Source organism: Rana temporaria, chromosome 10 (genome assembly GCF_905171775.1).
Source record: "Rana temporaria chromosome 10, aRanTem1.1, whole genome shotgun sequence".
Classification (NCBI taxonomy): Eukaryota; Metazoa; Chordata; class Amphibia; order Anura; family Ranidae; genus Rana; species Rana temporaria.
In genome coordinates this window covers 83603870-83631096 of record NC_053498.1, presented here as the reverse complement: position 1 = coordinate 83631096, position 27227 = coordinate 83603870, and the positions used below count along the sequence as shown (strand labels likewise).

Here is a 27227-nt window from a genome sequence, read left to right as displayed (position 1 = left end):
TACAGTTTTATTTAATGTGGCTTTTTTTATTAAATGTGTTTGAAAATATAGCCTTCCCCTGTAATGCCTCTAATTTAAGGCCCCCTTTTCACCTCTCCAATGTGTTGTATTGTGAAAGGGATGCCAGCGCACTACAACAACATGCATCACTTTTTTCAATGCACTGCACCACAACACACACAGCTCCCATCTGTGAGCAAGCAAAACTGTATTGGAGCATTGGGGCGTGTTGCTGAAATGCCTGATATAACACAATTTACTGTACATTACTGCAACACAAATTTGTAAAGCCAGCCTAAAATCCTTATTTATCTATGAATGTTAAGTAAAACTCTTTTAACATAAACTAGTTCAGAGGTTTAGTAGCCTTTTAAAGTATAATTTTGCAATTCCCAATATGTAAATTTACAAGTGACTGATGTTGTATTTATTATATATGTGATTGAATTAAAATGTTCCTGTTATGTAAACCCCAACATATGGTTTCTCTTAATTGCTTCCTTTTTATCCATTAAATATGCGATTGATTGATTGATTGAATGAATAAATGATGGTTGTAAACTTCAGTGTTGTTTCTCTCTGGTGCTCCCTTCCTCTGTTATCAGCATGTATCACTTCTGAGATGTTTTCCCGACACATGAGATACGTTTATTAAGGGAGAGGGAGCATAGCACACAGCTTGTCTATTCACAATACAGCTTAGAACAGAGGCATACAACTGAGAACAGAGGCAATGTGATTATCTATAAAAAAAAAGGGGGGGGGGGTTTTGTTTGTTTTTTATATCTGTATAAAAATGTGTTGCCTTTCATATCTATTTTAAACCCAATGGGTTGTTTTACAAGGTGATCATTTTACAATTGTTATATTTGTATAAACTGAAAAATCTGTGTTGATTATTTCAGTAATTCAGAGCTGTTCTGTATCCAGTACTTGCTTCCGGTGTTATCTCAAAGAGAGTAAACAGACCTGCTGTTCCTTATCTTACAATTACAGAATGATTAGCTTTTATGTTGTGGAGATAAGAAAGAAGGAGTCTGTCTGAGTAGTTTGTCCAAAGAAAAAGGGGCAGGGCTGACACCACTTAGTCCTCAAAAAATGCTGTGTGATGTCAGCTCACAGAAATTAAGAGTAGAGTGCATTTCTGGCCAACCAACACATGTTTCTGCACTTACAGAGGATTTAAACAGATAAAACATGGGGAAATGTGCATGCATTGCAGGGATGTACTGCATCTGTTTTTCTGTTCCCTGACGTACATTTTATTGTGTTCTCAACATATTTGTGGATATTTTGCCAAGGGAAAGCATGTGTGGTATGTACAGTGCTACAAATTCGTTTGTCACTAATAACTTACGTGGGATCAGGTTTCGTTCAGACATTTGCTCTTGTGAGCGCCGATGCTGCATTCTCAGTTGAAGGACTAAGGAAAAGCAGAGAATGAAATGAATTTTTTTTTGTTAAATTAAAGCAACGTCTGGTAACTGGTAACATGTTTAGTATTTTTGTTTTATGCAATCTCTATCACATTCATTTTACTAATTTACTAATTTTACTTAATATGTGTATGAATAGAGAAGGGAGGTGGATACAATAATAAGTTTGCATAACATAATAATACATTTATACAGGATGCAACGTGATACATTAAATAATCATCATACAAGCTTTGTGACATAGTAGATACTGTATATAATTCAATATTAAAAAAAATGAAAATCCAAGAAAGCATATTTCCACAAATACTCTTAAAACTGAACTCCAGGATTGTTATTGAACCCCCACACTGCAAAGGGTTAAAAGCTTGTTAAGTCTAGAGGTAGAGGAATAAGGCTCTCCTCTTCTCTCTGAAGCTCCAGGTTGTGGGTTGGCCCCCTTCCTGTCTTCATGTACCATGCAGTACTATTGGTCCTGCATTGTATTTGATGACATCAGCGTGCGACCACCAGTCACACATAGGGTGACCACGTGTCCCCGATGCCCCCAAAAAAGGCCGCCACATCACTGCTTTACTCACTGACAGTACTTGTCCAGGCCGGGAATGCCTGGAGGAGCACAATCCCGCCCCCTGCTTGTGATTGGAGAAATCATATATCCCGCCTCTTGTGTCCAATCACTGTGCTGTGATTCGTTACAGCACAAACTAATTTTTGGGGAGGGGGGTGTCCCTGAATGGTAGTTTGGAAAAGTGGTTACCCTAGTCACACAGTGTGGAGGAAGCCCTAGTAAGGAATAAAGTAAGTATTACACCTTATTCCTCTACTCCTAGACTTAAAGTAGATGTAAACATACTATGCTATAGACCCTTTCTAATACAGTTCTGACTATGCAGGAATAGTTTCAGAAATGATCTTTCTTACATTTTTAACAAGGTTCAAAAGTTCTGTCATGTGCAATTCCTTCTAATGGTGGTGTTACCGGATGCTTTAACCAGTTGTCTACCGCCCGCCGTCATATGATGGCAGGACAAAGACCCTCACATTCTGGGTGGATGTCATATGACGTCGCGCCTTTCCGCGTCACTAGGAGGAGATTTTGTCTTGATCGTGTGTATGCAAAGCAAGCTTGTCGAGTTCCTCGACAAGCCTAACAAGGAACTCGTCGAGGAAAACGATGTGTCTTTTCCGACGAGTTCCTTGGTCGTGTGTACGAGGCCATAGACTTATCTTAAGCAGCATATTCAATGATTATGTAAAGATATTGAAGTCACAATTCTCTGAAGAACTTTGCGTCCCATTTTACCCTAAAAAGTTAAACAGCAGGTTGTAATGCTGTAACTTCTTGAAGCTTGATATGAAAAACAACTGTAATTGGGGTTTTTATATGCCAATAACCTGGAATTTAGACAACAGCTATTTCTGGCATGTTCAGGGAGATGGGCCATGGGTGGCTGAGAATATTAATATTCTGGCCCTGAACTCAGACTTCAATACCATTTTATAAAACATTAATGTGGTCTTAAGTAGCCACTTAGGATTTGCAATTTCCAAAAATCCGGCATGGTGCAATTTCCCTCTCAGCTGTGATAATATGCATTAGTGAAATTCATCATTTTTAACCAAGAACTTTCTTTTGTGGACGATGTGAAGTTTACCACTTCATGTACTCACAGTGTATCAAAATTCAAAAATGAAATATCATTTATATCAAGTCCTTATATCAGCTGCATTCTTTTACTTTACTTTTTGTTTTTTCTTTTATTCTTACCTGGTGGTCCTGCCAGTAACACACTTCCTGTTCTAGGGTGACAACAATCACTCACTACACTCAACATATGGATCGTTACATTAAGTTGCTCATCCTGATTTGGACTGCAGAGCACCTTCCCCTCTCTTCATCTCCATAACATTAGGGGGAGGTGTAGTACTCACAGGTGAACTGGGTAGACCAATAAAAGTACTTGATATAACACTGCAGTATGCAAAGTAAAAAGCTCACTGGATTTCTGGCTGAATCAAAAGGTACATATTTGTATTTATCAAACAGATATAACACAATGGTTTCAATGATACACTATATTTAACAGACCAAACGTTAGAAAATAATAGAAGTTCATTGTTAAAGTGGTTGTATACCCTCTTGTGATACATGCGCCTACATTAAGGCTTACCTGTGGGTGCTTGCAATATCTCCTTAACCTACGTAGTTAAGGAGATGTTTGCAGAAAAGCGGGCGCAGCTGTCTACGGTGCATGCGTGCCATAGACAACGACGCAGGCGCACTAAGCGTGGCGGCTCTTGAATGGAGCCTGCTGGAAAGTGCTGGAAATGTGGGCATGCGCAGGGATCGTGCCGTTTCGCGGGCATGCGTGGGAGTGACGTCATCGCCACTCCGGCCAGTCACAGCGCAGGAACGGCGATACCCGGAAGTCACTCCGGGTCTCATGGCAGCGACGGAGGACGTGTCCGTGACGATCTAAGGTAAATAATTGATAATGAGCTAGTATGCTAGTCATACTAGCTCATTAAGCCTTTGCCTTGCAGGTTTAAAAAAATAGTACTTTTGGGGTATACAACCGCTTTAAGACTTACATACAGTGCCTTGAAAAAGTATTAACACTCCTTGACATTTTCCACATTTTGTCATATTACAACCGAAAATGTAAATATATTTTATTGGGATTTTATGTGACACACCAACACAAAGTGGCACAAAATTGTGAAACGGAAGGAAAATTATAAATGGTTTTCATTTTTTTTACAAATAAATATCTGAAAGGTGTGACGAGCATTTGTATTCAGCCCCCTTTACTCTGATACCCCTGACTAAAATCTAGCAGAACCAATTGCCTTCAGAAGTCACCTTTTTAGTAAATAGAGTTGACCTGTGTGTGATTTAGTCTCTGTATAAATACAGCTGTTCTGTGAAATCTCAGAGGTTTGTTAGAGAACCTTAGTGAATAAACAGCATCAGGAAGGCCAAAGAACACACCAGACAGGTCAGTGATAAAGTTGTGGAGAAGTTTAAAGCAGGGTTAGGTTATAAAAAAAAACATCCCAAGCTTAGAACATCTCACTAAGCACTGTTCAATCCATTATCTGAAAATGGAAAGAGTATGGCACAACTGCAAACCAACAAAAACATGGCCGTCCACCTAAACTGACAGGCCGGCAAGGAGAGCATTAATCAGAGAAGCATCCCAGAGGCCCATGGTAACTCTGGAGGAGCTGCAGAGATCCACAGCTCACGTGGGAGAATCTGTCCGCAGGACAACTATTAGTCGTGCACTCCACAAATCTGGACTTTATGGAAGAGTGATAAGAAGAAAGCCATTGTTGAAAGAAAGCCATAAGAAGTCCCATTTGCAGTTTGCGAGAAGCCATGTGGGGGACACAGCAAACGTGTGGAAGAAGGTGCTCTCGTTAGATGAGACCAAAATTGTACTTTTTGGCCCAAAAGCAAAATGTTATGTGTGGCGGAAAATTAACACTGCACATCACCCAGAACACATCATCATGTTGGTGGCAGCATCATGTTGTGGGGACGCTTTTCTTGAGCAGGGACAGGGAAGCTGGTCAGAGTTGATGGGAAGATGGATGGAGCCAAATACAGGGCAATCTTAGAAGAAAATCTGTTATGCCCTTAAAACCTGTTATGCCGATGGACCGTTTTCATCAGACGAACTGATCGTGTGTGGGCCCCATCGTTTTTTTCCCATCGGTGAAAAAAACATAGAACATGTTTTAAACTTATCTGATGGTTAAAAAAACGATAGAAAAAAACGATTGTCTGTAGGCAAGTCCATCGGTTAAAAATCCATGCATGCTCAGAATCAAGTCGACACATGCTCGGAAGCATTGAACTTAATTTTTCTCAGCACGTCACCGCTTCTGACACAAATGGATTTTTAACTGATGGTGTGTAGGCAAGACACAAATCCATCGGTCAGTTTTCATCGGATGAACCAATCGTGTGTATGTGGCATTAGAGTCTGCAAAAGACTTGAGACTGGGGCGGAGGTTCACCTTCCAGCAGGACAACAACTCTGAACATACAGCCAGAGCTACAATGGGATATTTTAGATCAAAGCATATTCATGTGTTAGAATGGCCCAGTCAAAGTCCAGACCTAAATCCAATTGAGAATCTGTGGCAAGATTTGAAAATTGCTGTTCACAGAAGTTCTCCATGCAATCTAACAGCTTGAGCTATTTTACAATGAAAGAATCGTCAAAAATGTCATTCTCTAGATTTGCAAAGCTGGTAGAGACATACCCAAAAAAGACTTACAGCTGTAATTGTTGGCTCTACAAAGTATTGATTGGGCTGAATACAAATGCATTCCACACTATTTACATATTTATTTGTAAAAATTATTTGTAAAAATAATTTTCACTTCCCAATTATGTGCTACTTTGTGTTAGTCTACACATAAAATCCCAATAAAATACATTTACATTTTTGGTTGTAACATGACAAAATGTGGAATATTTCAAGGGGTATGAATACCTTTTCAAGGCGCTGTACATTCAATTCTAATAGAGAACATTAAAAGTACTGTGCCACTGCCAAATCTTTATTGAATAGTACATTTTTCACCCTGTTGGTATCTAGTTTTTATAGACATTCCAACCAAAACCTTCTTCTAGTTTTGGATTGATCAAGGAGGTGTTCAAACCTCTGGCAGGTTTCTATTGATGTCTGTCATATTGGGAAAATGTATCTACACTTCCCTTCTTGGTGACACCCTGGGCCAGATCCACATAGAAATGGATCGGCGTAGTGTATCAGAGATACACTACGCCGCCGTAACTTTTCCGGCTTTGAAAGATTGCGTGCCGAAAGTTACGACGGCGTAGTGTATTTCTGGTGGCGGAATTCAAATCGGCGATTAGGGGGCGTGATTCATTTAAATGAAGCGCGTCCCCGCGCCGATTGAAGTGCGCATGCTCCGTTTCGAAATTTTCGTTGCAACGACGTCATTTTTTGAACTTAGACATGACTTATGTCCATCCCTATTCACGGACGACTTACGCAAAAAAAAAAATTCAAATTTCGACGCGGGAACGACAGCCATACTTAACATGGCAAGTCTATCTATACGCCGCAAAATAGCAGCTTTAACTATACGCCGGAAAAAGCCGACTAGAGACGACGTAAGAGAATGCGACGGCCGCGCGTACGTTCGTGGATTGTCGGAAAAAGCTCATTTGCATACCCGACGCGGAAAACGATGCAAACTCCACCCAGCGGACGCCAAAGTATTGCATCTACGATCCGAAGGCGTACAAAGCCGTACTCCTGTCGGATCGTATCTTGGTTTGAGGATTCAAACTAAAGATACGACGTGGGTAATTTAAAAGTACGACGGTGTATCAGTAGATACTCCGGCGTACTTTCTCTCTGGATCTGGCCCCCTGTGTGTTAGGATGGATCAAGGTATTACTAGGACAGGAAATGATGGTATACTCCACAAAGGCAGTGTGGTTCCTTATTTGCTTGCCTGACTATACTGAGAATGATGCCGCGTACACATGATCATTTTTCGGGTTGTAAAAAACTAAGTTTTTTAAAAATGTCATTTAAAACGATTGTGTGTGGGCTTCAGAGCATTTTTCGGGTTCTGAAAAACAACTTTTTTTTTTTTCGAAAATTCTACATTTTTTCACGACGTTTTAAACAATGTCAGTTTTCGGGTTGTAAAAAATGATCGTGGGTGGGCTTTAACGACGTGAAACTACTGTTCTGATAAAACTAGCGTTAGTAATGGAGTAAGCACATTCATCATGCTGTAACAGACAGAAAAGTGCAAATCGTCTTTTACTAACACGAAATCAGCTAAAACAGCCCAGAGGGTGGCGTCATCCGCATGGAACTTCCCCCTTATAGTGCCGTCGTACGTGTTGTATGTCACCGCGCTTTGCTAGAGCATTTTTTTTCATGATCGCGTGTAGGCAACGTCGTTTTAATGATGAAGTTGAAAAAAACGTAGTTTTTTTCTAGAGCCTGAAAAACTTTGTTTTTTACAACCCGAAAAATGATCGCGTGTACGCGGCATAAATTGTTTTTTTGAGGCAAAATAACTCTGTCAGGAACTCAAATTTTTCTCCTTTCTCTTTACTCAAAATCAAACCAAAAATTATAATTTGTTTGGTGTTCAGTTTTAAAGTCATATTAAACACTAATATATTCGTAAGAGAAAGCAGTGCAGTTGGCCTAAATGTAAAAGGACGTGTGAGCTATTTTTTCTATGGGTTCACACTGATGCGAACTGGATGTGGGGGTTGCGATGAAGCCTGTTCACATATCTCTGGGGCAGCCGCGGAGCGCACAGCAGAAGGGACCTGTGCATCTTTGGCTCAGTTTCAGGCCCTGAAAATTTGAACTTAATTCGGACCTGAAACGGTGAATGCACTGAACCCCCTGCTGTGCCCCCCACCGCACATAGTGTGAACCCAGCCTTAAACACGCATGGAGTCATTCAGGCTGGGTTCACATATGTGCGAATTGGATGTGGGTTTCCCAGCATCCAATTTGCATGACAGGCGAGTGTGACCGGCTCTTAATGGAGATGGTTGACACAGCTTCGGGGTGGTAAAAATTCAGACCTGAATCACATCTGAACCAGTAAACAGACACGCAACGGACCCCACGCACGAACCTGCGGTTAAGCTGCCAAACACAAGTCTTACCGCATACCGATAAAAGTTAAAATGTTTTATTTAATAACGAATTCACTAAAACAACACAATTAATATAATAACATTTCTTTGACAAGGAAGGACATCATTTGTACAGCATACATACACCTAATGTATCAGCCATAACTTTATGACCACCCACATAATATTGAGTAGGTTCCCCTTTTTTATACAGAATTATACCAAAAATATTAAAAAGAGTTAAAGAGGTCCCTAGAAGGGATCAATACAATCCTGACCCAGTGAGGCATGGACTCCTTTAGACCTCTGAAGGTATCCTGTGGTATCTGGCACCAAGTCGTCAGTAGCAGATCCTTAAAGTCCTGTAAGTTGTAGGGTGGGGTCTCAATAGATTGGACTTGTTTTTTTCCAGCACATCCCATAGATGCTTGATTGGACTAAGATCTGGGGAAACTGGCATCCAAGTCAATACCTTGAACTCGTTGTTGTGTTCCTCAAACCATTCTTGAACCATTTGTGCAGTGTAACAGCGTGCACTATCCCTCTGAAAGAGGCCACTGCTATCAGGGAATATGATTTCCATGAACGGGTGTACTTGGTCAGCTACAATGTTTAGGTAGTGGTACGTGTGAAGTAACATCCACATGAATGACAGGACCCAAGGTTTCCCAGCAAAACATCACACTGTCTCTGCCGGCTTGCTTTCTTCCCATACTGTATCCCGGTGCCCACTCTTCCTCAGGGAAGCAATGCACATGCAATTAAGCAGATCAGGCCACCTTCTTCCATTGCTCCGTGGTTCAGTTTTGATGCTCACATGTCCATGGTTGGTGCTTTTGGCTGTGAACACTGGTCAGCATGGGCACCCTGACCGGTCTGTGGCTACACAGCCCCATACACAACAAACTGCGGTGCCCATTTTTTCTGCTTTCAACACATTAACTTTAGGGGCAACATGTTTACTCCCTGCCTAATACATCCCACCAACATTCATATGCCATTGTAACTAGATTGTCAATAGTTCACATAACCTGCCAGTGGTTATAACGTTATGGATGATCAATGTATTTTCTCAAGCATAGTCATAGTCTTTTTCCATAGCAAAAAATGTTCCCCTTCTCTCCAAGTAAACTGATAACTGGACTACCAAAAAGGCGAAACGATTGCCAGAAAACAATGGGGAATAGCCATAGAGAGAAGGTTGTTTTACACACTGTCTGAGAAAATATGCATAAAATAGTTTATTTCCTTGGGAAAGGATTTTTTTATATTCTGTATATTTTCTTGTTTTAGACAATTGAATTGTTAACTTTTAGCAGTTTAGTAAGACTAGCATTTGGCTCCATAAAAGTCCAGAGGTGTGGCTGAATACAGTCAAAGTAATTTGGAAATATTAATGGAATATGGAGCCAAAACCCATTTGCCAGTCCTGAACATATCCGTATCAGTGCTATACTATAATCGAGCTATACTGTGCAGGCAGCAGACTGGAGATCCAGACTACTGGTCTCCCAAACAGAATGTACTGGCTTGGGTCTCTGGTGGTCCAACATGGCCGACACCCACTGCCCTCCCCCCTCCCTCAAATGGTGTTTTTGATTGGAGCACTGTGGAGCTGAGCTATTCAACCACAGGAGACCCAGACAACTGTGGATAAAAACTATAACAAATTAAAAAGAAAAACATACCCTTTATTTTAAGCCAGCCTGACTGCACCCCCCCATCCCCCCCCCACTATTGAAATTGGGATTTAATATACGACCCTTCTAGGGACCTCTTTAACTATTTTTAATATTTTTGACATAATTCTGTATGCTTACCAATCTCAGTAGTCTCGTTTGGACCAGGGCAACCCTTATGCCTCGTACACACGACCATTTTTCTCGGCAGGAAAAAAAAATAAGTTTTTCCCGACGTGATTCCTCTCTAGCCTGACTTGCATACACATGTTCATGCAAAAAAACATCCGACCAAAGCGCGGTGACGTACAACATGTATGATGGGACTATAAAGGGAAAGTTTCTTTCAAATGGCGCCACCCTTTGGGCTGCATACTTTCTGAGCATGCACGTTTTTTTCCCTTCGCAAAAGCATACACACAACAGTTTTTCGCGACGAGAAAAAAACTGACGGGAAACACAACGAGAAAAAAGAGAGCTGGTTTCAATTTTTTTGCGGGCAGTTTTTTCGTCGAGAAAAATGCTAGGGAGCATACACAAGACCGGTTTTCACGATCAATATAAAAAATGGCAGTTTTCTCGTTGTGAAAACCGGTCGTGTGTACAAGGCATTAGACACTGGCCTTTGTAAGATACCAACTTCTGATCACCACTTGCACTTTTTAAATAAACCCAGCAATGTTATAAGGATGAGTTTTCTGGGACTGTGACAGTGCACACCAGCCAATATCCAGTGTGTTAAATTTCAGGCCAGCATTTTTCTATAGGTTTGGGATGGCATGGAAGGCCAAGGAGACATAGTAAGACTGGGTCATGTTCTATTTCCAGTAGCTTGATGCTCCCCGCAGTTGTCTCTGGCCAATGTTTTGCTGAGCAGCTGAATGATTTTAAGTGACGGGGACTTCTATTTATTTCAGTAATCTGATCAGTCACCCACTCCCTTTTCGCTCACTCCCCTTTCTGCAAACCGCACAAAATGAAAAACAAATGATAGACCTTCATCGGTCTCAAAAACATAAATTCCTCTACAATACAATTGTTAGACAACTGAAAAAGAAGAGCAGATGCTATAATGTACAGATTACCACTAAAGATCCAGCTTTCGTAATGTAGAATGAGATGCGTGTCTTGCTGAGGACTGCTATTCAATACCAACTGGTACCATTTTGCTTTCAGCAAAGCAGCACTATTTCCAGGGAAGTGTACATGTGATACTGGATATGCTGCTGTCAACAGCTTTCACTATGAAACAATATATGAGACCGCGTACACACGGTCGGTCAAAACCGATGGAAACGGACTGAAGGACCATTTCATCGGTCCAAACCGATGGTGTGTGGGCCCCATCGGTCAGTTATCCTTCGGTCAATAATGTTAGAACTTGCTTTAAAATTGAACCGATGGACGCCTAACCGATAGGTCAAAACCGACGGTTAGTATGCAAAAGCATCGGTTAAAAACCCGCGCATGCTCAGAATCAAGTCGACGCATGCTTGGAAGCATTGAACTTCATTTTTCTAAGCACGTCGTTGTGTTTTACGTCACTGCGTTGGACTCGATAATTTTTTTAACTGATGGTGTGTAGGCACATCAGACCATCAGTCAGCTTCATCGGTTAACCCATCGGTTATCCTTCAGACCGTTCTCATCGGATGGACTGATCGTGTGTACGCGGCCTTTTGATATAAACTAAGTATGTTCCTGCAATCTATTCTGCAGACCCATACATAACAGTGCTCAGGTATGACCCTTGGGAAGTCTTCTACTGATAAACTGCTGGCCACTATAAACGTTATTAGAACAAAAAAAAAAAAAAAAGCTTGAAGCATATTCTAAACCACAAAATGTTTTACCGGTGACAATGTTCACTCACTGTACTGAATCTATGGAGAAGACGATTTTTATATTGGACTGCTGTCATTATTTGAACAACAAATATGTCCCCTCTCCATATCTTGGAGGGGAGTATTAAGTATTTCACAGAAGAAAGCTAGAAAGGCTGATAGCGTTTCAGTTTGGTGCATAGGTGCACAGGTGACAAACGAAAACGAACGCGCAGAATCTGAAATCCGAAAGATCCGACGTAAAAAAATGCTTTACTTTCGTTTTTGTTGCTACAACAGTTTGATATAGCTAGGGGATTCGACATGACTCTGAAAATAACAATCTGTGTCTATCGAATCTGCGGTCGAATGTGCCTAACCTAACTCTATTAGTCCAAGATTATTCTACATAGAGAGGAAAGATTTTACATCATAGAGACAGTGTTGGGGTAGACCATTCGCCATGAACGCCGAAGATTCGAAGAAGCAGCGAAAAACATGCAAGCGTCGAATCTGTCATTGAAGGTTTATGGTGTCTGTCGAAAGTTCTAAGAAGATTCGCCAAGCAGCTAAACTGTACGACGCCGCAATCGTACATTTCCGGTCAAATGCTCAGCCCATAGGCTGTAGAAGAATTTGAATGTTGGTTGACTAGTAATAATAATTTATAAATATAATTATTACTAGTGTCATACAACATTAGAATTCCTCTAAAGCTTGTAGACGGAACATACGACCGAAAATGTACATTTGTGGCGTCGTGCAGTTTAGCTGCTCCGTCGAATCTTCTTAGAACATTCGACAGACACCATAAGCCTTCAATGACAGATTCAACCTTAATTCGTTCGGATTTTCAGACAAATGCATCTTTCAAAGAAACAAAATAAATAAAAATGAATTTCGGGAGTAACTAAATAAATGTATTTTTCGGATGAAAACGAAATTCCGAAACAAAATATTTCAGTGTGCACATGTCTATAAATTATATTAAATTTGTGATAAAGGGCAGTAAAACACAACCATGTATAACACTACAAAGAATGAAGCAAAGCCTGCATATGTAATAATCAAATTAGTGCACTGCTAATGAATGTATTGTATATATATTTCTTAGGGAAGAAACAGCTTTTCCTGTTTACAGCAACTCATTTTCCACCATCCTCCATCTAGTGAGCTCTTTAATAAAATATACTGTATGTAGTATGACTTGTCCATCCATGTCTTGGGCAGGATCCCAGAGTAAAGTACAGTGCCTTGAAAAAGTATTCATACCCCTACAATCAAAAATGTAAATGTAGTTTATTGGGACTTGTATCACTATGTGATAAACCAACACAAAGTGGCACAGAATTGTGAAGTGGAAGGAAAATAATAAATGTTTTTCAACATTTTTTACAAATAAATATGTGAAAAGTGTGGTGTGCATTTGTAGTCAGCCCGTTTTACTTTAAAATCCCTAACTAAAATCTAGTGGAACCAATTGCCTTCAGAAGTCACCTAATAAGTAAATAGAGTCCACCTGTGTGTAAATTAATCTCAGTATAAATACAGTTGTTCTGTGAAGCCCTCGGAGGTTTGTTAGAGAACAAACAGCATCGGGAAGGCCAAGGAATACACCAGGTCAGGGATAAAGTTATGGAGAAATTTAAAGCAAGGTTAGGTTATAAAAAATTATCCTAAGCTTTGAACATCTCGCGGAGCACTGTTAAATCCATCATCCGATATTTTCAAACCCACCAAGACATGGCCGTCCACCTAAACTGACAGGCTGGGCAAGGAGAGCATTAATCAGAGAAGCAGCCAAGAGGCCCATGGTAACTCTGGAGGCGCTGCAGAGATCCACAGCTTGGGTAGGAGAATCTGTCCACAGGACAACTATATGGCCTCGTACAGACGAGGGGTTATCCGATGGAAACGGCCTGCCGGACCGTTTCCATCGGACATTTCCCCTCCAGTTTTTGATCCGATTGCTTGTACACACCATCGGATCAAAATCCGCACGGAATACATCCGCGGTGACGTTCCGCGCTGTCCCCGCGACGATGACGTGGCGACGTGCGCAACCCTGGAAGGTAAATACTTCCACGCATTGCGTCTAATCAATACGACGCAAGCGAGGGATGGGATCTGACGGACTGATCGGTGAGTCTGTACAGACGACCGGATCAGTCCGCTGGACAGGGTTCCAGCGGATAGATTTTGTAGCATGCTACAAAAATTTTATCCGCTGGAATTCCGTCGGCTGGATAAATATCCGCCGACAATTGTCCGCTCGGGCCTACACACGACCTATCCGCTGGAACAGATCCGCGGATAAATCCCAGCGGATAGATCCGGTCGTGTGTACGGGGCCTATGTCGTGTAATCCACAAATCTGGCCTTTATGGAAGAGTGGCAAGAAGAAAGCCATTGTTGAAAGAAACCCATAAAAAGGTCCCGTTTGCAGTTTGCAAGAAGCCATGTGGGGGACACAGCAAACATGTGGAAGAAGGTGCTCTGGTCAGATAAGACCAAAATGTAACTTTTTGGCCTAAAAGCAAAACGCTATGTGTGGTGGAAAACGAAAGCCTCGTATACACGATCGGATTATCCGATGGGAATTGTGTGATGACAGGCTGTTGTCGTAAAATCCGACCAATTGTATGCTCCATCGGACAATTGTCGATGGATTTTCCACGGACAAATGTTGGATAGCATGCTTCAAAATTGTCCGCCAACAAATGTGCGTTGTTGGATTTTCCGAGTGTGTGTACACAAGTCCATCGGACAAAACTCCAAAGTACAAACACGCATGCTCAGAAGCAATGCTCACCATAACACAACATCAGCAGAAGTTGCCCAAAGGGTGGCGCTAAAGAGCTGAAAAAACATGTCGTTTGGTGTTTGTTGGCCAACAATTACTTGCGGTTTGTATGCAATACAAATTCCAGGTCAATGCCCTTCGGACATAAGTCCTATGCTTTGTCCGATAAGGAGAATGAGGGAGGAGCAGGAGAGTGCCTTTCTATTCCAGGCAATGAGGCTGTGTGTTTCTTTTGATGCACACAATGTAGGAAGGCACCGTTCTAGTCCCTGTATGCAAGGGTGGCTCTATAGGTTGCTGCAAAATAAAGGAGCCACTCTGACACAAGAAACCTGGGTCAGTGGTCATGGCACCAGCTTAAAGAATAATTCCACTTTTGTTGAGAAAAAAACATTCCCCTCTGGCTGATCTGTACATTGCAAGGATTTTAACAAACGTTGTTGCAGATTCCTACCTTTTGTTATTCTGAAGGAATACCTGTTTGTTTGCCTATGTTAATGTGTAAAGTAAATGTGAATGGTAGTGACTTTATAATTATCCATCAACAGCTGCACTTGCAGAGTTTAAACCAGTTTCTGCCCATGATATAGACAAAAGACGGCTACAGCGTGATCGTCTAGTTTTGGGAGGGGGTCCATGGTGCGCTCTGTGATCGCTGTGTCCTTCAGGCACAGCTAATCACAGATCCTGGTAAAGGGCAAATAACAGCAGGCCCCTTACCATGTGATCAGATGTGTCCAATCACAGCTGATCAAATGTAAACAAGCTTGCTGGTTATCTGCATTCCCCTCCTCACACACTGTCAAAGCGTGAGGAAAGGAGAGTCGGTAACCAGAAATTCTGTCAGGGGACATTCATACTGATAATCAATGCCTTGATTATCAGTGCAGCCCCATCAGTGCCAATCAGTGCAGCCTATCAGTGCCACCCATCAGTGCCACCTAATCCCATCAAAAGAAAACTCTATCTGTCTCAAAAAGAATTAAAAAAATGTCAAATGGGTACAGTGTTGCATGACCATGCAATTGTCATTTAAAATGCAACAGCACTGAAATCTGATAATTGAGATAATTGACCTGGGCAGGAAGGGGGTGAAAGAGCCCAGTCTTGAAGTGGTTAAAGCAGTAGTAAACTTGGAAAGAAAATTCAGGGCCCCCTTTAGGTTTATGCCACATTGTGCACATTATGACAAACTTACCTTAGAAACAAACCCCTTCAGTGGCGCACTGTCATCGCTGCAGAGGCTTCCATAATTCTGTGGCCTTCCTTCCCGGTTTGCAGGCTCTGGCCATTTGAATGGCATTCAGTTACAATGTGACTTGTGTAGCAATTGTACTGTATATGCTATATTATTTTTTATTTTTTCCTCCACAAAAGTGGAGTTATCCTTTAAACAGGAACATAGACAAGGACTTTAAGATAAAGAAGCTGCATAATGAGCAAGTGATTAAAGTGGATGTAAACCCTCACATATACCCAGTGAAGTAAACAGCCTCAGATGATACACAGGGATGAAACAAATCCTCCTAAATAGGTTTTACATGCATAGCTGCTGTCTTCAGCTTTATATACCGTTTAGAAAGCACACGTCCTGTTAGAATTTTCTCTTCCTGATTCACCAGTGGGTGTGGATTCTTGTCATACACTATGAGATAGCTGACTGGAGGAAAGGCACACATCCCCCTCCACATAGACAGAGACCTGCAAACAGACCACCTCTCTGCTAAACTATTTATAGCACCCACCCCTACACAAAATTCAGCCTGGTTTTATCACAGATAATTGACAGAGAACTGGTCAGAAGTTATCATGCTGATAACAGAAGAACAGACCAGAAGAAAGCCACGGGACTATGAAGAGAGGTAAGAAAACACTACAGCTATATGTGCCCAGCTCAAAATACATGAACCTGGTTTACATCCGCTTTAAATCAGCTGGTGTCAATTCTTAATAACCTGAGGGTTTAATAGCACTTTAAATAAACATTTTTTGCATTTACTTACAATTACTGTTCTTCCACGTCTGACTGTGTGTGGCACTAACCAGGGCCTCACAGCTGCATCCTGGGAAGTACCTGTCACATGTTCCAAGAGGCAGAACCAGAGTTCCAGGAAGTAAAGGGAGATGGATTCATCTGCCTTTAGTGAAAATGGTCACCATAAGGAAAATTGGAAGGAAAAGAAAAATAAGGTATAAAAAGCCTGCAGTTTTCTATAGGCATATGTAGATTGCCATTACTAAACATTTCTAAAGGTGCCTTTGTTGTAATTTTTATGAGAAGGGTGAAGTTTCTCTTTTAGGAATATGCAAAGAACTAATAAGTGGGGAAAACAAAGAGATTGATCGATCCTATCCTATTACTGTGATAGGATGGGAGGAAAATTTGCCCAGGCCTGAAAGGAGATTTATTTCTGCCACACACTCTGGGGTAGATTCACGTACCTTTTACGGCGGCCTATTTCCAGATACGCCGATGTAATTTGAAATCCGCGCCCGCGTATCATTACGCCGATTCTCAAAGGCAGATACGCTTAAAAAATAGGCTTCCTCCACCGACGTAACTTGATTGCGGCGGCGTAGAATTGTGTGCAATATAACGTTGGCCGCTAGGAGCGCTTCCGTTGTTGTCGGCGTAGAATATGCTAATTACCTAGATACGCCGATTCACAAACGTACGTACAGCCGACGCAATTTATTTACGTCGTTTACGTTAGGCTTTTTCGGCGTAAGGTTGTTCCTGCTATTAGGAGGCGCAGCCAATGTTAAGTATGGACGTCGTTCCCGCTTCGAAATTTGAATTTTTTACGTCGACTGCGTAAGTCGTTCGCGAATAGGGCTGGACGTAATTTACGTTCACGTCGAAACCAATACGTCATTGCGCCGTACTTGGGAGCAATGCACACTGGGATATGTACAAAATGTCAATCACGTCAGGTCATCATATATTTACATAAAACACGCCCCCCCTTCCACATTTCAATTACGCGGGCTTACGCCGACCCCATTTACGCTACGCCGCCGCAACTTACGGAGCAAGTGCTTTGTGAATACAGCACTTGCTCCTGTAAGTTACGGCGGCGTAGCGTAAATACTATACGCTGCGCCGCCGTTTTATTGCGCGCCCCTACCTGAATCTACCCCTCTGTTCAATAGAGAACCACATTTCAGTGGAAATGGTGTTTGATGCAAGCGAGGAAAGGGACCAAAAGATTTAATGATAAGAATGTGCTTGTATGTGGTGGTTACTTTATATTAATTCCAACTAAAATGTATAACCCAGATCCCACAGATCTCAACTGTGATACCCCGTACACACGTGTTGGATTTACGTCAGGAAAAGTTTCCGTCAGAAATCCTGAGCGATTTCCTTCTCGGTCAGTCTTTCACCCTACACACGGCTGGTTTTCCTGACAGGAAAACTGTGATGGAGCTTTGGCCAGGAATCCCAGCCATGTGTATGCTCCATCGTAGTTTTTCCCATAGGAAAACTGCCAAAAAACTTTTTTCTGGAAAAAAGAGTGCTGGCTCTCTTTTTTTGTTCGATGGTTTTTGGGCAGTTTTCCTGTCGGAAAAACTGTGAGGAGCATACACACGCCCGGGATTCCCAGCCAAAGGCTCTCCCCCAGTTTTCCTGTCAGGAAAACCGGCCGTGTGTATGAAGCTTCACTCATTCAGAGAGATTGTCCCTCTTTTTAGCCCAAATCCCTTTGTCCCTTGTGCAGCCTCCCTTGGCCATCTTTTTGGTCTGATGTGTACATGTCTATATATACTATACTATAGTTATTCCACACTAAACTTTTTATCTGACCTCTATATTACTTCAATAGTTTTTTTGGAGTAAGTTCCCTTTCTTTGGGAGAACATAAACTGGGAATCGCATTCCTTTGGAATATCTGAGAATGTTGTAAGGAGATGATTTTAGCCACATTAGTGCACAATCTTTAGGCCATAATGTGAAGTGATAAATATTAGTCACGGAAGTCAGTGCATTGTATAACACAGGTTTTCCCTCTTTCCTATTGCTGGATAGTCACCCTGACATTTGGGAGATTGCGTGCCTACCTCTGTGGAATATTCACCTAATCTACCTTCACGCAAGTTCTTCTATATAGAGCAGCTGGAGACAATTCGACCCGGATTCACGTAGAATCGCGTATCTTTGTGCGGGCGTAACGTATCCTATTTACGTTACACCTCCGCAACTTTTACAGGCAAGTGCCGTATTCTCAAACGAAAGTTGCGGCAGCGTAAATAGGCCGGCGTAAACCCACCTAATTCAAATGTGGTAGATGTGGGCGTGTGTTATGTAAATTTTATGTGACCCCACGTAAATGACGCTTTTTACGAACGGCACATGTGCCTTCCATGAAAGTATCCCAGTGCGCATGCTCCAAATTAACCCGCAAGAAGCCAATGCTTTCGACGTGAATGTAAATGACACCCAGCCCTATTCGCAAACGACTTACGCAAACAACGTAAAATTTTCAAAATTCAACGCGGGAACGACGTCCATACTTGGTACGCCTCATGTACGCCTCATATAGCAGGGGTAACTTTACGCCGGAAAAAGCCTAACGTAAACGGCGTATCTGTACTGCGTCGGCCGGGCGGAATTCGCGTATCTAGCTGATTTACATATTTCTAGGCGTAAATCAGCGTACACGCCCCTAGCAGCCAGCGTAAATATGCAGTTAAGATCCGACGGCGTAAGAGACTTACGCCAGTCGGATCTAATACAAATCTATGCGTTCTAAGAATCAGGCGCATAGATACGACGGCTCGGACTCAGAGTTACAACGGCGTATCTGGAGATACGCCGGCGTAACTCGTACGAGAATCCGGGCCTTAATGGTGGCATTACACCTTGTGTAAAAATTTGCTCTTCATGCATAATTTGTCATCCCTTTAACAACACAGTTGCCTATTTTCCGTGATACTATTAAACTTTCAGGACAAGCTTCCAATACTGTTTATAAGTACAGCTTGGACCAAGAAGAAGTTGGTGGTAGACCTTCGAAAGGTTGTTGGGAAAATGTAACTGTTAGTAAAAGTTAAAAAATTATGGGAAGTACTCAAGTATGGAAGTATAGAAGAACGTGCGTGCAGGGAGATTAGGTGAATATTCCACAGAGGCAGGCAGAGGGTCTTCCAAATATCAGGGTGACTGCCCAGCAAGAAGAAAGACCTGTGTTATACAGTGAACCCGACTCCTGGTGACTTATGTGACTGATACTTCTCACTTGTTTTCATGCTACCAAGAGAAAATTGGGAGAATGCAGGACCTCAGAGAATGTGGCAGGGTATTCAGAGACAGGAGGCCACCATAGAGGTTCCTGTTCCCTTCAGGTTTGGTCACTTTTATGAAAACTGCATTCTGTATTGCTACGTTACCATGCATTTATAGGGTTTAATTTCCATTTGTAACGTGTGTCCACCTATGTCCATACAGGCAATTGTGTAATCAATACCTATACATGCATTGAATGTAGAGAGATGTCACTGACGAAGAAGAGGCATGCTAACATACTTTGAGCAGTTTCCTGGAACTCTCCTTGATAACAGTTCTCTATCTCATTCCAGTGGCCTAACACTTGAGCAAGGCATTTTTCATATTATCAACACAAAATCTTTTCTGGTATGTACGGGGAATCCTGACTAAGCTGGACACTGCGGAGAGGAAGAAAAAAGGGATACTTAAAAAAAACTACAGTGAGGTAATATTGCGGTGTTTGGTTGCAGCCAAGTCAGGATTTACACAGATCTTATGGCACAGGTGCCAGGGCTTGATTGACAATCCCAAATTGCAACTGTCCTTTCAGAGATGACATCACCAGACAACCAGGGACACTGAGGCTGTGGGGAAGGCCAGGGCTGGAGTTGTCAGCAGGCATTCAGGCTTATTCAGTAATGCAATCCAAAGAGTAATGATTATATGTAAAATGCAGTAATCCATAGCAATCAACTGGATATTATGAAAAACGAATTTCCATTCCCTGGATTTATTTACTAATTGTGTTTAAATTATAGCAAAGGATTTTTTTTTGCAGTTTTGGTGGATAGTTTGGAAGTGTATATCATGCTTACTGTTATCTCCAAGGGTGTAAGTGAAAGAAAATGCGTAACACATTTTGGATTGTCACCAGAACAGTAATCGAGAGAAAATCTTCCAATGGGGACAATCATTCTAGCAATCAGGGATTCCCTTTCTGTGGCTGTATGACAGGAAGTGAAGGGAAATTTCCCTAAAGCAAAAAAAAAACCTGAAAGGGGTTATTTCCCTCCCTTACTCTCTCCAAAATAAAAAATGTTTTGCCTTCTTTACTCTTCCTACTTTAGAGCCCACTCACACAGGGGCAATTTGGGATCCGACTTGAAGTCGCCCCAAGTCGCGCTGTTGACAAAAGCAATTGAAGTGAAAAGGTTCCTGTACTACTTCAATCCGACTTCTAGGCGACTTGTATCTATTGATTTCAATGGAAGTCGCCTCAGAAGTCGGATCACTGTCTATACTGCAGCGACTTTTCAGGAAGTGAAAATAGTTTTTAGGGCAAACCCCTCCCTCCCCCTCCCTCCCACAGAGCTGATTCAAGTTTAATTGGACACTGGAAAGCCTCCTGTCGGCGACTTGAAGTCGCCTTGTAAGTCACCCCATGTCGCGCTGTGGTGCGGGCTCAGGTCGCTTGCAGGTCGTCTCCAAAGAGTCGTGTTGCCCCTGTGTGAATGGGCTAACGCTTGCTTCCTCTCAAATGTAACATGTATGTGTTTGATAAATATATTTTTTTCACATGCCTAGAAGTTCACAGACCTCAACAATCTAAAGCCTAAGGCATTATTGGAATATTTTTTAAATGCATCACATTACTTATTTTAGTAAGACAGTTTGTTCATGGAGAGTTAAGTTACATGGGCTATTTTTGTACACAATTGTAAACAGCACATTTTTGGAGTTCCTTTTTTACTCTTGAGATTAGTTACTAGATGATGTAGAAAAAAAGTAGATGCCAACATTTCATGTAGGCCTCATTCACACCAAAAAATTATTCTCTATGGAGATGGTTCCCGACTCCACTTCAGGTCACCTGAAGCTCAAAAATGTTCTGGAACTTTTTTTTGCAGCTTAAAACAAGCAGATTTTAGTGTTTATTGGCATGTTTTTATTCTCACAGAAATGAATGGAAATGCGTCATTCATGTGTTTTTGTGCGCATTCACTCGTTTTGGCGTTCGTGAATTTTTGCACAATTTTCTGCTTAAATTAAAATTGAATAAAATTAAATAGTAATAATATATGAATAAATAAGTGTAAAATAAATACACAAATAGCTAAAAATCATCATAAATAAATAAAATAAATTAACAATATGTGATAATATATGAACACATCCTGTCCAACACAGTGGAGTTTTCTCTGGTTGATATCTTTGGGCCAGTATAGGCATTATGTACAATCTAGATTAGTAATTCATCTCTATTGTGTTTATATGCCTTGCAAACCTGTATACTGCTTTCAATACTTTACTTGTATGTTGCTTTTTTAATTGTGATCCCAGCTCTTTTTCCCATTTTTCAATAAATGGGGGCACCCCCCCCCCCCGAAGTGCAGTGAGTATTTTATATATTTGTGATATACGGTGATATAATTTTGTTTGTGAAATACATATTCTTTTTTTTTGGGGGATTTAAATTCTCCACCGACTGGATTGGTTGCGGTAAAGTTGACATAAAATGTTTTAACTATAAATACCTAAATTCATTCAAGTCCATCAATCACTCTTATGTTTTAATTCCTGAAATGTTTGTATTTTCCCCTTTTTTATATCTTCTAATTGTGCATTGTTTATCCGTTTTCCAAACTGTGTCCCATTCCCCAGTGAGAAAAACTTTGGCCCATCTAGTGGTATCAAAGGTGAATTATATTCCCATTTACCTGTCTTATTAATAATAATAAAATAACATAAAAACACCCAAACCGAACAATTATTAATAACTTATTTAATTATTTGTTGTTAGAGTTAGGGTGTTTAATTATTTATTATTATTTCAAAAAAATTTTAAGGGGTAGGGGTTAAAGTTAAGGGTTAGTTATTTATTGTTACTTAGTATTAATTTATTGAATGTATCTATTTTTTATTTCTGATTTGTTTGTGTATTTCGTTTACATTTATTTATTAATTTATATTTTTTATTATTATTAGTAGTAGTAGTAATAATATTAATAATAATAAAATAATAATAAATAACCCTAACATCAACTCCTAATCCTAACCCTAGCCACAAACTGAACTCTAACCCCTTACCGTTTAAAGCACTCTGTCTAACGCATAGATGTATCCATGGGAATGCTCCCCATTATCTATGCAGAAAAATAAAAGCTCATAATCCCAATCGCGTTCTGCGATCCACCGATCAAAATCTACTCCAGATACCGAAAGCCAACTACAAGTCCAAAGGAGATAGAAGATTCGCGGTCCAAGGTCCCAAACTATGGAGCGCTTTACCAACCAGCATTCGGTTCAGGAGAAAGATCAAAACTCATCTCTTTTGATATCAAAGGAGACAAGAACAACAAGCGCCCAGAGGCGATTTAGTTCGCATGCGCCGCGCTATATAAGTTTTCATTCATTCATTCACCCTGATGAAAAAACATTATAATAAATGAATAATAATAATAAAAGAAGAAATAAAAGCTAATGTAAAAGCTAAAAAAAAAACTGAAATACCGAGCAACAAATGATGCAACAGAAAATAGTTTTCTCTATTGGCTAATAAAAAAAAAAACACCAGAGCTCCAAAACGCTGTATAAAAATGTGCAAGCTGTGCATAAAAATGTGCCAAAATCGCGCAAAAAAATGCCAAAATTTTTTTCAAAGACACTACGCTCAGGTGTGAATGCAGCCTAATGCCACATACACACGACTGTTTTTCATGACGAGAAAAATGCAATTTTTTAAATTGGTCATTAAAAACTATTGTGTGTAGGCTCCAGAGCATGTTTGTCCTTCAAAGAGACCTCATCTCCAATCTAAAAAATTGCAGGTAAAGGACCTGAAAACCGAGATTTTTTCATTTTTATGTGTATCATTTTTTTTCATAAACATTTTTGATGACGTAAATGGAATAGCAGAGCACAGTCTCTTCCTGGGCACAATATATTAAACTGGCCACCCAGTGAAAAAACATCTTGTACCACCACAGCTTGTCACAGTGTGTTATAGTATTTTATGCTTCAGCACTAACTTGGGATTAGCTGCCTTGCAAATGAATACTGTACATCTGCAGCTAATAAATTAACCTATCAGCCTAACGCGTTAGAAACTGCAGCACACATAGGTACACTGTCTATCAAACAAGACCTTTACATCATATCACATGATATCGTAGTCCAATCACTTTACAAGTGAGACGTTAGAATGTTGGCACACCACACTCGTTCTTATAATAATTTCATTCTGTGTTCCCTGGGGATTGGTTAGTTGTACTGTATTACATTATGTATGTTCATGGCAAGTATTTGTCATCCCAAAGTTCACAAAAAACGTCAGCCACTGTAGCATATAAAAAGTTTCCCTGAGCTAATAGTTCATGCATAATCTCTCAGTAAATTTTGGTTTGAGGAATTTATTATTAACCCCCCTGGCGGTATTCCTGAGTCTGACTCGGGGTGATATTTTTTGGCTACGATCGGTAACCCCCGAGTCAGACTCGGGCTCGCCTCGCTGCAGCCACAGACAAAGTTACTTACCTTGTCCCTGGATCCAGCGATGCATCCGCGCTGTGTGAGCGAGCGGGACCTCGCTCGATTCACACAGTGCCTCTGTGTGCTGCCGATCTCCGTTCCCTGCGACGTTACGACGCAGGGGAGCGGAGAACGGCGCCAAATTCAAAAAGGTAAACAAACACCTTACATACAGTATACTGTAATCTTATAGATTACAGTACTGTATGTAAAAAATACACACACCCCTTGTCCCTAGTGGTCTGCCCAGTGTCCTACATGTACTTTTATATAATAAAAACTGTTCTTTCTGCCTGCAAACTGTAGATTGTCCATAGCAACCAAAAGCGTCCCTTTATGTCAAAAATGGTTTTAGAGCAGCTAGAAAACAGCGATAATAAATTATAATCACTTGCAGAATTGTGCGATAGCGATTTGTGGGGAAATTCGTCATAAAAAAATTAAGGTAATGACAGCGACAATTCTGCAACAGAGCAAATTTTAGTGATTTTGAGTTGATTACATTATTGAATAATTTGTATTATAATTATATTATTATTTGTTATAATTATTTATTATATTATAATTTATAATTTTGTTTTTAAAAAAACCTGGGATGCCTACTAGACTCTTGTTTGGTCAGATTTAAGTTAGTAATTCCTAAGAATTACAGGCCTACAGTATAAAACACCAAATTTCCTTGCAAATAAAGGTACCGCTTTTAGCACCTTTTTTCTGAAATAATCGTACCGCCAGGGAGGTTAAATGAGAACTACCTTAATGTAACTTCGACAAGGGAAAAAAAAATTCCTAAAGGAAGAGTCCTGTAATGGTGGCCTGTGTCTCTAACCATCGCTGATCGTGTTGGATGCCTGTGTCCCATGCAACGCCCCATAGTTCCATCCTCTGAACCATTCATCGCTGCTGAGTCTTCTAGTAATGTATGGATTGGAGGATTGAACCATGACATGCGGTGTAGTACACAGGTTTACAACACTCCAGAAATATTGAATGCTGAAGATCCCGATGAAGTTTTCAACATAAGACAAAGGAAAGGTATCAGACATGGACCATTGAACAGGTGAGAGGTTTTTCTATTGCAGGGCACCTTCCTTTAGGATTTTCTTTAATGATGACAGGGTCATTTTGAAGATGAATATCACTAGTAAATGTACATAATATCTTATAAATTGCAAGTACCTGCAGAAGTGCCTACAATGTAATTGAGAAATCTAGACCCCTCGGCCACAAGTAAGGCTTTCTTCTAGGCATTCTGATGATATGGTTCATAATGGATAGAGAGAACTGCACTATAAGTAATGATTGGTAAGTGTTCACAGCCAACAGCCATTAGGAGAAACAGACTTCATCTCTTAAGAGGTTCAAATTGTTGTTTTTTTTCTTCCAGTGGTGCATGTAAAACCAAGAAGCAGGCATAATAAAAAAAAAATTATACATTTGCAATTTAAATTTAAATCACAGAGGTTTTGCGTTTTCAGTTGTTTCTCCTTAAAACAGGACAGAAAATCTCTATCCAATTATATATCTATTTAAACTCATTAAATGTATTTTTAAATGCAGCTAACGTAAATTGTAAAGAAAGCAAATCAGCGCAAATAGACAAGAATAGACCCTATTGGTAGCAGCTAAACACCAGGGTCAATAATCAAAAATCCCTCAGGTAAAAGTATAAAACAGATGGTGCAGCGCTAAAGTCCAGTCCACATATCAATAAGCAAACACCCTCCGTGTGGTCTTCAGTTGTGATATATGAATAAAAACATGCAGGTAACTTTGTAAATATCTGTGACACCTCCACCAATGCTGAGAGATGGCTGCTCACCTCACCAAAGGGACCCTTTAATTATAGAGGGTCAATTACACCTTCCCTTTCGGGCACTATTGGATAGTAAAAGACGAATCCCGACCAATTCGGATGCAGTGGGAAATAGCAGTTCAGATGCGTAGGTAACTCGAGGTGACACATGGATCATGTAATCATAAAGAATAGAACATAGTGCTCTCCGCAATAAAAGTTTTTAATGATAAAAGATAAAACTTATGGAAGGAAGTGTCATGATGTCACCTGCGACCATCACGCATCTTTGTTTACATAAATGCTGTTCAATCTGGCACTGGATTAGTGCCATGTTTGTAAGTTTACTTTTATCTTTTATCATTAAAACCTTTTATTACGGAGACCACTATGTTCTATTCTTTATGATTACATGAGCCATGTGTCACCTCGAGGTACCTACGCATCTGAACTGCATTTCCCCACTGCATCCGGATTGGTCAGGATTTGTCTTGTTATATCCAATAGCGCCTGAAAGGGAAGGTGTAATTGACCCTCTATAATTAAAGGGTCCCTTTGCTGAGGTGAGCGGCCATATTTCAGCCTTGGTGGTGGTGTCACAGATATTCACGGAGTTACCCATTTTTATCCATATATCATAAACTGAAGACCACACGGAGGGTGTTTGCTTATTGATATGAGGACTAGACTTTAGCGCTGCACCATCTGTTTTATAAGCTAGCGTAAATACCTCAATATGTGTAAAGGAAATCCTATTGTGCATTCCAAAATATCCCTATGCAATCCAGCAGCAAAAACCCACACCCTGCCATGTGGGCCATAAGCTTGGGTAGCCAAATTCATAGAAAGCCTGTCTAAAAGTACCCTTAATTCATCCAAGTTCTATATGAAAAATATCAGACCCAGTACTAACAATGTCAAAGGTGCTTCAACCTGCTTATCTTCATGGTATCATCCATAATACTTTTTCCCAGACAGTCATTTTTGTACCCCAGAAATAAAATGACATACTTTGCATGTTTATGCTGGGATCATTCCAGCTGGGATTATTCTATAGAATGTATATTCTGACCATTTAGAGTGGAACTTTAGTCATAATTCATAAATCTAAGCCATGATGGATAACCTCAAGTGTTACTAAACCCAGGACTCTGCATTCATTAAATCTGGTCTCCCACAGTACACAGAACATGGTAATGCAATTATTTTAGTAAAAATAAACAGTCAAATACCCTTTCTAATCAGCTGTATATAACAGTCTTGTGACTTGTATCAGTGCCTGGTTAAAGA

At 40.6% G+C, this 27227-nt stretch overlaps 1 protein-coding gene across 3 annotated transcripts in view; it reads right to left on the bottom strand.

Moving 5' to 3' along the window:
• Positions 1-27227, bottom strand: part of LOC120915263 (myocardin-like) — a 63216-nt gene that overhangs the window by 18556 nt on the left and 17433 nt on the right. For 2 of the 3 annotated variants that reach the window (XM_040325636.1, XM_040325637.1), the window contains exon 2: positions 1358-1423. In XM_040325636.1, the coding sequence (XP_040181570.1) occupies positions 1358-1423 (66 nt within the window). Of the gene's footprint in view, positions 1-1357; positions 1424-16409; positions 16545-27227 lie in introns of all 3 variants that reach the window. The other variant, XM_040325638.1, reaches the window with a different exon arrangement.